An 11452-nucleotide genomic window follows, 5' to 3' on the forward strand; every position below is an offset into this window, starting at 1 on the left:
CCGGTAGTGTAGAATATAATAGGGTGTAATATTCATATGTGTAAACATACTGAATTATAATTGGATGCATTTTACCACCGTATCATACTGTGCTATGATTGGTTAAGACCACCCAGATGGTTAGGTCATGGTCAGTTTGATCCTGGTTGGCGATACGTGAACATGCCAGTTATAGCTAGCTAATAAAGAGCTACGTTAAGAAATATCCTGTAGTACTGCATTTTATTATTTTGTACAAAGTGTGCAAAACAAGACATAGGGCTTATATAAGGTGTAGATACCCCCATCCGTCAGCAACACATCTGTTAAGATGCCTAAGCACATGGAGGCTAGTGAGTCTGCTCCCTATAACAGACCAACATCCCATTGATTTATTTACCATAGACGCGCCTCCAACGGCATGTAGTCTGGCGCATGCGCAATAAATGCCGGATTGTTGCAGACTGGGCGTCGGTAGCGGTGGGGGGTCGGCCCGTTACTAACCACTGCACCGCTCAGGAGCTCTGGCAACAACCACAACGGAGGATTGGAGCATAGCAATACTGCCAGCGAAATAACAACAGAGAAAGATAGCTGTCTGAATACAGTGAGTAGTAATGACTTTAGGTCTATAGCCAAAACACTGCATTTGCCGTTGCAAGTAAGACTTTTTGTAGGTGCATTTGGCGTTTCAGAAGAAAATAAAGGGTCTCTTGTCCATCCAGTGAGGATATTTCTCTTTACAGTGACAGTCCTCTGTCTCTGTGTGTGTGTCTATTCGGGGAGGCCTGCAGAGGGGGTCCGGGCGGACGTTTGGATAGCCTAGCAACTAACATTGCAGGGTTTTGTTTCTTTGCACCAAATGCAAATTGGACAAATGTATTGTTCTCTGGGTATGCAATAAATAGCACATTTCCGCGTTTAAAACCCAGGTAAATACATTTTGTGAACAATGTATTAGTGAGGTCGCGTACCATTCAAAGGCCTAGAATATAATAGGGTTTAGAGACGAGAATAAAATCGACTCCTCCTCGAACGATAGTCTGTTGTGTTTATGGTTGTAATTATTATTATTTATTTTTTTACAATACAATAATGATTGTTGTATTATACACGCTGGTGTAAATTACCTTCTACACACAGCCCTCTATAAAACCGTTTACGGCAGGTGGACTACTTTCCATTATAGGCTATTACCTAATTGTGCAGCCGCGTGGGATTTGACAGATAGTGCTATTCAATGCGAGCTCATGGGAGGGCTGGTGCACGTATTGTATCACGTATTGTATATCGCTATGTAATAATTTATGTTCAGGCTGAAAGCAAGGGCAGAATAGTGAAACAGGACTTTCTTCTCTGCTGGCACAGACTGATCATTCATACATTATAAGGCTTTACTTTGAATTTCATAGAAATGTGCACCATATTGGCGAAACTTTATTCACGCCACTCGATGCGTTGGCTACTGCTTTTTCTTTTCGTTTCTACACAGGTGGTGATAATCAAATACATTTTCCTCTGCACATTGCCACATATCCTGGGTCAAAACAATATTTCTGGTTGGTTATCACTGCCAGACATCTCTGTAGTGATAATACGTGAGATTGCTGTTTCTGCATTTCAGATTTTGCTAGAAATGTAGCCTAGTAAATATTGTTTGTTGTTCCTAAAACAGCAGAAAGGCAGATTTACACTCAAACTAAATTGAGGGCCAGATGTGTCCTTCCTGTCTGTGCTGCTTCTTTCAAGCACTAGGACATTCTGTCTAATCTGAGAGGATTATTGTGACAACAGAAGATTGAAAATTAAAAATAAAAGACTCCTGCAACATCAAACTAGCCCGGAAAGTGTACTCTTATACTGTCAACTTTAAGCATAAGTTATATTTATATTCCTGTATTGTAGTGATAGAATCTTGCTGACAAATACATGTAGGCAGGCTTTGTAGACCATGTCATAGCCACTTTTGGAACAAAGCCCTATTTGATGATGTCCTGTGACGAACCCTCATCGTCATATTTATTCCTTGAATGTTGAACAATAGTAATTTCTTGTATTATTAACCACACAATTCATTTTATGTTTTGCAGCATTGCAAAACAGCTAGGACGTTTGCTTAATTGCTGCCCAGTTTAACATCTTTACCATGTTTTTATTGTTCTCTGGGTGTAGAGGATGGCAGTGAATGTGCACGCTACGTCTGTGTCCTGTGACACCCTGAGCCGACATGACATGCTGGCCTGGCTCAACGACTCCCTGCACCTCACCTACACCAAGATAGAACAGCTCTGCTCGGGTATGTTCTTCTCCAGTCCTCTTGATGTCATTGATCACCTTTTTTGGGGGGGGTGGTTCCTTATACAGTGGGGCAAAAAGGTATTTAGTCAGCCACCAATTGTGCAAGTTCTCCCACTTAAAAAGATGAGAGAGGCCTGTAATTTTCATCATAGGTACACTTCAACTATGACAGACAAAATGAGAAAAAAAAATCCAGAAAATCACATTGTAGGATTTTTAATGATTTTATTTGCAAATTATGGTGGAAAATAAGTATTTGGTCACCTACAAACAAGCAAGATTTCTGGCTCTCACAGACCTGTAATTTCTTCTTTAAGAGGCTCCTCTGTCCTCCACTCGTTACCTGTATTAATGGCACCTGTTTGAACTTGTTATCAGTATAAAAGACACCTGTCCACAACCTCAAACAGTCACACTCCAAACTCCACTATGGCCAAGACCAAAGAGCTGTCAAAGGACACCAGAAACAAAATTGTAGACCTGCACCAGGCTGGGGAGACTGAATCTGCAATAGGTAAGCAGCTTGGTTTGAAGAAATCAACTGTGGGAGCAATTATTAGGAAATGGAAGACATGCAAGACCACTGATAATCTCCCTCGATCTGGGGCTCCACGCAAGATCTCACCCCGTGGGGTCAAAATGTTCACAAGAACGGTGAGCAAAAATCCCAGAACCACACGGGGGGACCTAGTGAATGACCTGCAGAGAGCTGGGACCAAAGTAACAAAGCCTACCATCAGTAACACACTACGCCGCCAGGGACTCAAATCCTGCAGTGCCAGACGTGTCTCCTTGCTTAAGCCAGTACATGTCCAGGCCCGTCTGAAGTTTGCTAGAGAGCATTTGGATGATCCAGAAGAAGATTGGGAGAATGTCATATGGTCAGATGAAACCAAAATATAACTTTTTGGTAAAAACTCAACTCGTCGTGTTTGGAGGACAAAGAATGCTGAGTTGAATCCAAAGACCACCATACCTACTGTGAAGCATGGGGGTGGAAACATCATGCTTTGGGGCTGTTTTTCTGCAAAGGGACCAGGACGACTGATCCGTGTAAAGGAAAGAATGAATGGGGCCATGTATCGTGAGATTTTGAGTGAAAGCCTCCTTCCATCAGCAAGGGCATTGAAGATGAAACGTGGCTGGGTCTTTCAGCATGACAATGATCCCAAACACACCGCCCGGGCAACGAAGGAGTGGCTTCGTAAGAAGCATTTCAAGGTCCTGGAGTGGCCTAGCCAGTCTCCAGATCTCAACCCCATAGAAAATCTTTGGAGGGAGTTGAAAGTCCGTGTTGCCCAGCAACAGCCCCAAAACATCACTGCTCTAGAGGAGATCTGCATGGAGGAATGGGCCAAAATACCAGCAACAATGTGTGAAAACCTTGTGAAGACTTACAGAAAACGTTTGACCTCTGTCATTGTCAACAAAGGGTATATAACAAAGTATTGAGATAAACTTTTGTTATTGACCAAATACTTATTTTCCACCATTATTTGCAAATAAATTCATTAAAAATCCTACAATGTGATTTTCTGGATTTTCTTTTCTCATTTTGTCTGTCATAGTTGAAGTGTACCTATGATGAAAATTACAGGCCTCATCTTTTTAAGTGGGAGAACTTGCACAATTGGTGGCTAACTAAATACTTTTTTGCCCCACTGTATATTAACCGGCTCAGGCAACATTGTTCCCTCATCTCATCTCCCAAATTAATGTAATGAATGGGTCCTTTCCCCATCCCAGTGGGAAAATCTGCTTCAAATGACGTCATTACACTGGTTGTAATTTGGTTATGATGACATCATTTCAACCAGTTTTGCCTGTCGGCATGGACCTCAACAAATCCTTTCAAATGATGAGTAATGAGATGATGTTTACATTGTGTTGTTTAATAGCAGTATGACCTTTCCCCCCCTACCTTTCAGGGGCAGCGTACTGTCAGTTCATGGACATGCTGTTTCCAGGCTGTGTCCTTCTAAAGAAGGTCAAGTTCCAGGCCAAGCTGGAACACGAGTTCATACACAACTTCAAGGTTCTCCAGGCGGCCTTCAAGAGGATGGGCGTTGACAAAGTCAGGCTATTATCTATTTATCATCATCTGTTAAGCATTGTAAATCATTTATATACTAAAAGAAGTAGTGTCCCGAACAAATTGTGACTGCAGCCATGTGAGGGCTTGCAGCTAGATTCTTCAGTGGAAAGATTGTCATCTCTCAAAAAACGTTTTCTAACATGTATTCATATTTCTACAGATAATTCCCGTGGAGAAGCTGGTAAAAGGAAAGTTCCAGGATAACTTTGAGTTTGTGCAGTGGTTCAAAAAATTCTTTGACGCCAACTATGATGGGAAGGAGTACGACCCGCTACAGGCCAGACAGGGACAAGATGTGAACCCCGCCCCCAATCCAGGTGATCACTTTTCCCACAGACCAAAGAGAACTCATGGCCCTGCAGGTAACCCAACAGAATGGTTCTACCTCTTCTGAATGGGATTGTCTCGCTGATTGAGCTTTGGATGGCTCAAAACACTCACAGCGCTCTGCAAGTGTGTGTGTATGTGTGTCTCTGTGTGTGTGTGCTCTGCACGATCCACAGCATTTTAGAAACAGTCAAGGAAAGGTAGCTCTGTGAGTGACTGTCAAGAATTCTTGTGATCTCCACAGTACCTTTAGCAGACTTGATGAACACAAAGACATTATTTTCCAATCTATAAATATATTTTGTTCTAGTGATCCTTCATGTAGTGAATTGATAATTGTGCCACCCCTTTGGGACCCTTCGTACCTAGTGGTTATAGTGTTGGGCCAGTAACCGAAAGGTTGCTGGATTGAATCCCCGAGCTGACAAGGTAAAAATCTGTCGTTCTGTCCCTGAACAAGGCGGTTAACCCACTGTTCTCCGGTAGGCTGTCATTTTAAATAATAATTTGTTCTTAACTGACTTGCCTAGTTAAATAAAGGTTAAAAAAATGTGCCCTGCTATGTATAAAAGCAGTTTTTTTGTGCATTGTCTTTTGGCATTAAGGTTGAAAATCAATCATCATCGTTTCTCAAAATCCATAGTGTTGGTTACACCACAGGCAAAACATGATGGTATGCTTTCAACATGGTTCTCATTGGTTACACCACAGGCAAAACATGATGGTATCCTTTCAACATGGTTCTCATTGGTTACACCACAGGCAAAACATGATGGTATGCTTTCAACATGGTTCTCATTGGTTACACCACAGGCAAAACATGATGGTATGCTTTCAACATGGTTCTCATTGGTTACACCACAGGCAAAACATGATGGTATGCTTTCAACATGGTTCTCATTGAAATGCTGTAGTTGTATCCATAGCTTTGAATGCATGGGATGACAAACAATTAGTATTTGTTCAAGATGTTTACTAGTGTTTTGACTACTTTTAGTTTACTATTTGTTTAATAGTATTCTGTTTACATTTACTATGAATATGGCTGGGATTCACTCCAAGGCCCGTTATAGAGCAGTGCACTAGACATCTGACAATGCGCCTTTTAAAGGCATTTTCCCCCCTCCTACGTTTTCCGAGATCACTTTCACTGTAAATGACCTTTAAAAGCCTGCTCTATAAATCGCCTTGGTTTGAATCCTGGCCTAAATGTTAGAACAGTAAACCTGCACTGCAACACCTAGGGCCCAATTCAATCTGTATTGCAGAAGAGCCACAGTATAGCACGATGGAAATGTAAAGGTCATTTTCCGATTGAGCCGACACATGCAGCGTTTACCGTGAATCTCTGTGAACGCGGGAACATTGCCTTTAACTTTAGATTGTGCTATACCACGGTTCTGCGACACGGATTGAATCTAGCCCTGACACTATCTGATTATTCCAGGCCCCCAGAGGCACTCGCCCACGGTGCCCAAGATCCTACCCACGCCCCAGAGGGTGCTGAACACCACTGTGCATGTGCGGAAGGCCCCGGCCCCGGCGCGGAACGGGGGCACCGACGCGGAACTGTTGGAGCTAAATCAACAGGTAGAGTCCCAGGGAGGGTCAGGAGGCCTTTACATAGGTCAAGTAAACTAATGGGCCATATGACTGTAGTATTGACAGTATTCAATACAAATTAACCTATATTCGTTTTGCCTCAGTTATCAGGTTTTATTTACTGCAAGTAGAGTTATGCTTAGCCCTGAGACTTGACCGTAGCCTACACCCACGTCTCGGGGGTAAGTCATGCTTTGGTCTGGAATGTGTGAGTGTAAGTTCACACTAGAGTTGGCATCCTAATTTCTTACTCAGTTGTCACGTAGACAATAAAGGATATATTTGGGGCATATTAGGAAACTAAATGTAAGTATAGTTTAAGTATAGTAAGTATGTTACTAACATAACACTACTCAGTGAGTACTACATTTACATTGTCATTCCCTGTGTGTTTGAAACAACCTGTTCTTCCCATGTGTAGTTGATGGAGCTGAAGTTAACAGTGGACGGACTAGAGAAGGAGAGAGATTTCTACTTCAGTAAGCTGAGAGACATTGAGCTGATCTGTCAGGAACACGAGAGTGACACCAACCCTCACCTCTCCAGGATCATGGACATTCTCTACGCCACAGAGGTACCTCTCACAACCACAGACATATGAATTCAATTTGTTCATATACTGTACATTGGTCAACACTGAAACTAAGGGCTTTTATTAAATCTGTATCGCTAAAACTTTACAGATTGCGTGATAGAAATGTCAAGGTAATTTCCTTTTGAGCCGAATTAAGCAGCGTTTACACGGGAAGATTGCCTTTAAATTTCAATCACGCTGTAAATCTGTACTTCCGCAATACGGATTGAACAGAGCCCTAAGTATAGAATAGCCAACTTTTTTAAAACTAGAGATAGCAATTGCAATTAGCTATCCTTAATTGTCTCTACCCCTCTCTCATGTATAAAATATGAACTCATATTATTATAAAGTATACAAGGGTTGTGAGTTATCATCAACATTCTCTGTAAATTTGATGATATCTGTATTTTAGGACGGCTTTGCTGCTCCAGATGATGACGAGATTGATGGACAGGCCCACTTGGACCAGGATGAATACTGAGTCTCTAATACCTTCTGTCTGCCACATCCCCCTCTCCCTCCTCTAATACCTTCTCTCCATCCACATCCCCCTCTCCCTCCTCTAATACCTTCTGTCTGCCACATCCCCCTCTCCCTCCTCTAATACCTTCTGTCTGCCACATCCCCCTCTCCCTCCTCTAATACCTTCTGTCTGCCACATCCCCCTCTCCCTCCTCTAATACCTTCTGTCTGCCACATCCACCTCTCCCTCCTCTAATACCTTCTGTCTGCCACATCCCCCTCTCCCTCCTCTAATACCTTCTGTCTGCCACATCCCCCTCTCCCTCCTCTAATACCTTCTGTCTGCCACATCCCCCTCTCCCTCCTCTAATACCTTCTGTCTGCCACATCCCCCTCTCCCTCCTCTAATACCTTCTGTCTGCCACATCCCCCTCTCCCTCCTCTAATACCTTATGTCTGCCACATCCCCCTCTCCCTCCTCTAATACCTTCTGTCTGCCACATCCCCCTCTCCCTCCTCTAATACCTTCTGTCTGCCACATCCCCCTCTCCCTCCTCTAATACCTTCTGTCTGCCACATCCCCCTCTCCCTCCTCTAATACCTTCTGTCTGCCACATCCCCCTCTCCCTCCTCTAATACCTTCTGTCTGCCACATCCCCCTCTCCCTCCTCTAATACCTTCTGTCTGCCACATCCCCCTCTCCCTCCTCTAATACCTTCTGTCTGCCACATCCCCCTCTCCCTCCTCTAATACCTTCTGTCTGCCACATCCCCCTCTCCCTCCTCTAATACCTTATGTCTGCCACATCCCCCTCTCCCTCCTCTAATACCTTCTGTCTGCCACATCCCCCTCTCCCTCCTCTAATACCTTCTGTCTGCCACATCCCCCTCTCCCTCCTCTAATACCTTCTGTCTGCCACATCCCCCTCTCCCTCCTCTAATACCTTCTCTCCATCCACATCCACCTCTCCCTCCTCTAATACCTTCTCTCCATCCACATCCCCCTCTCCCTCCTCTAATACCTTCTGTCTGCCACATCCCCCTCTCCCTCCTCTAATACCTTCTGTCTGCCACATCCCCCTCTCCCTCCTCTAATACCTTCTCTCCATCCACATCCACCTCTCCCTCCTCTAATACCTTCTCTCCATCCACATCCCCCTCTCCCTCCTCTAATACCTTCTGTCTGCCACATCCCCCTCTCCCCCCTCTAATACCTTCTGTCTGCCACATCCCCCTCTCCCTCCTCTAATACCTTCTGTCTGCCACATCCCCCTCTCCCTCCTCTAATACCTTCTGTCTGCCACATCCCCCTCTCCCTCCTCTAATACCTTCTCTCCATCCACATCCCCCTCTCCCTCCTCTAATACCTTCTCTCCATCCACATCCCCCTCTCCCTCCTCTAATACCTTCTCTCCATCCACATCCCCCTCTCCCTCCTCTAATACCTTCTGTCTGCCACATCCCCCTCTCCCTCCTCTAATACCTTATGTCTGCCACATCCCCCTCTCCCTCCTCTAATACCTTCTGTCTGCCACATCCCCCTCTCCCTCCTCTAATACCTTCTGTCTGCCACATCCCCCTCTCCCTCCTCTAATACCTTCTGTCTGCCACATCCCCCTCTCCCCCCTCTAATACCTTATGTCTGCCACATCCCCCTCTCCCTCCTCTAATACCTTCTGTCTGCCACATCCCCCTCTCCCTCCTCTAATACCTTCTGTCTGCCACATCCCCCTCTCCCTCCTCTAATACCTTATGTCTGCCACATCCCCCTCTCCCTCCTCTAATACCTTCTGTCTGCCACATCCCCCTCTCCCTCCTCTAATACCTTCTGTCTGCCACATCCCCCTCTCCCTCCTCTAATACCTTCTGTCTGCCACATCCCCCTCTCCCTCCTCTAATACCTTCTGTCTGCCACATCCCCCTCTCCCTCCTCTAAACCCTTCTCTCCATACATATTCTCTCTCTCTCTCTCTCTCTCTCTCTCTCTCTCTCTCTCTCTCTCTCTCTCTCTCTCTCTCCCTCTCTTTTGCCCCTCTCTTGTTCTTGTTCTATCTCTTTTCCTCTCTTCCTCTCTTTTCATATGTATATATGTGTGTCTCCTCCTTCCCCCTCGGCTATGTACTGTACATACACCATTACATCTCAGTGTCATAAGCTACCCCTCCCTCCCACCCCAATGACACAGTAGCAGCAACAATAACAGAACATATCCTAGTCGTTCCAGCATGGTACATAGTATAACACAGAATAATGACCCAAACCAAGGTGATATTAATGGGGGTGTTAGGCCTGCACAATTCATTCAGAGTTGTAAATATGACAAAAAAGGAACGATTTTGAAATAAGGTAGATGTCTGAATGCATTTGTTTTGTTTGTCTTTTGGTTTGACTCGCGCTTTTTCTAAAAACTAATTTTGGTTCTATTCCGGAGCGTAGAAAGCACCTTGTGCATGTTACTGTATTACAGGTTACCACAAGAGTCCTAAAGTAGACTAACAAAATCACCTATGAAAACAAATTATAATTCATTTGTTTTTACTTTCTTATTTATTGATTTGGATTTTAACTACTATCGGTACAATAATTGGTGCAAAATGTATGTAAATTAAACAATACTGTAACGTATGCTCATGGTAGTGAAAAGGCTTAGGCTTTTTATTTGAGTTGATGGCATGTAGTAACGTCAAGGGAAAATGCATTAAAGAAAGTGGTCCAGAAATAATAATTTAGGTATAGGATATGACCAATGCTCTTTGACTGTACTCATTCTGGATTAGCTGTATTTGAACATGAGAATGTCATAAATTAACAGGGAATGGGTGATATATTCATAAACTAATTTATGTGGAGATTTTATCTTCAATTAGAAGTGTCTGGGTACATGCCATGGTATTTATTATGTATAATAAGTTTTAAATTAATTTGGTATTAACAATACCTGAGTTATTACTATGTAAGCTGACTATGGCAGCAAATTGTTTTTTTAATTTAACTGTAAAAATGTGTTGTTTAAAAGAGCCTGAAAACAATGATTTACTTTAATTTGATCATATCACATTTCTGCTGCTAATTTTGCTGTGTTTCTACTTTTGGTTTGCTATAATATATTGCTCAGCTGTAATGAGTCGTCTTACTAATTTCATGTTGAGTTTAGAGAACGATGAAGTCAGGAGTTTGCGTCCCAAATCAAGTTTAAGTTTTGGTAGAGTGAAATACTTAACTTGTGTGCTGTATCCAACAGTGCAGTAATCAAACACTAAGAAATAAGAGAGGAAGCTATATACAGGGTCAGTGCTAATACCAAATGTACAATGTGCAGGGATACTTGAGTATTTGAGGTAGATATGTACATATACTGTAGGCAGGGAATAGGAGAAAGTGACTGGTAGCCGGATAAAGAATAATAATATATCAAAAGTAGAGCCCTAAATAGGGAATAGTGTGCCGTTTGGGATGCACTGAGTTAGTTAGGGGTCTATGACCAGTTCAAAATGGTGCTGGTCATCATGAGCATCATAAGGAATAGAACTCCTTTGCCCTGTACTACTGCCTTTTCAATGCAAACCTACAGCCATCTGCAATAGAATCTGACCTGCATTCTCTCACGTGCTTTGACTGTCTGCATAACTCTCATCTCTTTGAGTTTTATTAAGTAAATAAACAAACGATTGTGAAATAAACTGTTATAATACTGTTGTTGATTTCTGTTTGGCTAAAATATTGTGGGCACAGAAAACCATGGAAAGAGCCCACTGGCCCTCCTATGGGCCCCACTCTCAATGGTAGGCCCTAATCTCTGTTAACCCAGAAGTAAAATCTTGCCTAATATGGTAAACTCGTTGCCTAATTTGGTCAGCTGGTCTATAAGTAGAATCAATGATGTATATAAACCCTGGATTGCTGATGCTCTTTATTGGCCAATGAGATGCTTTGAAGACACTGGTCAGCGATATGTGCACTCAGAAGGAGCAGTCCTCCATACGAATGAATGGAATTCTACAATATTTCAATTAAATGTTTCAAGGACAAAATTATGTGTATTTAAGTATTATTTGGTTGTAGTGGGGACAGTAGCATCCAAACTTTCAAAGAATTATACTTTAAATACATTTT

At 43.0% G+C, this 11452-nt stretch overlaps 1 protein-coding gene across 2 annotated transcripts; it reads left to right on the plus strand.

The window, feature by feature from the left end:
* Positions 1 to 428: 428 nt before the first annotated feature.
* On the plus strand, positions 429 to 11035 carry LOC139563610 (microtubule-associated protein RP/EB family member 3-like). Of its 2 annotated transcripts, none has more exons than XM_071382442.1 (7): positions 429 to 586; positions 2152 to 2275; positions 4206 to 4351; positions 4533 to 4689; positions 6147 to 6289; positions 6723 to 6875; positions 7291 to 11035. In XM_071382442.1, exons 2-7 carry the CDS (start codon positions 2155 to 2157, stop codon positions 7357 to 7359), a joined length of 789 nt encoding a protein of 262 aa, XP_071238543.1. In that variant the 5' UTR covers positions 429 to 586; positions 2152 to 2154; the 3' UTR covers positions 7360 to 11035. The 2 variants fall into 2 exon arrangements, with proteins under 2 accessions (XP_071238543.1, XP_071238544.1); XM_071382443.1 differs by lacking the exon at positions 429 to 586 and adding an exon at positions 793 to 911.
* The last annotated feature ends 417 nt before the right edge of the window (positions 11036 to 11452 follow it).

Source organism: Salvelinus alpinus, chromosome 34 (genome assembly GCF_045679555.1).
Source record: "Salvelinus alpinus chromosome 34, SLU_Salpinus.1, whole genome shotgun sequence".
In the NCBI taxonomy this organism is placed as follows: domain Eukaryota; kingdom Metazoa; phylum Chordata; class Actinopteri; order Salmoniformes; family Salmonidae; genus Salvelinus; species Salvelinus alpinus.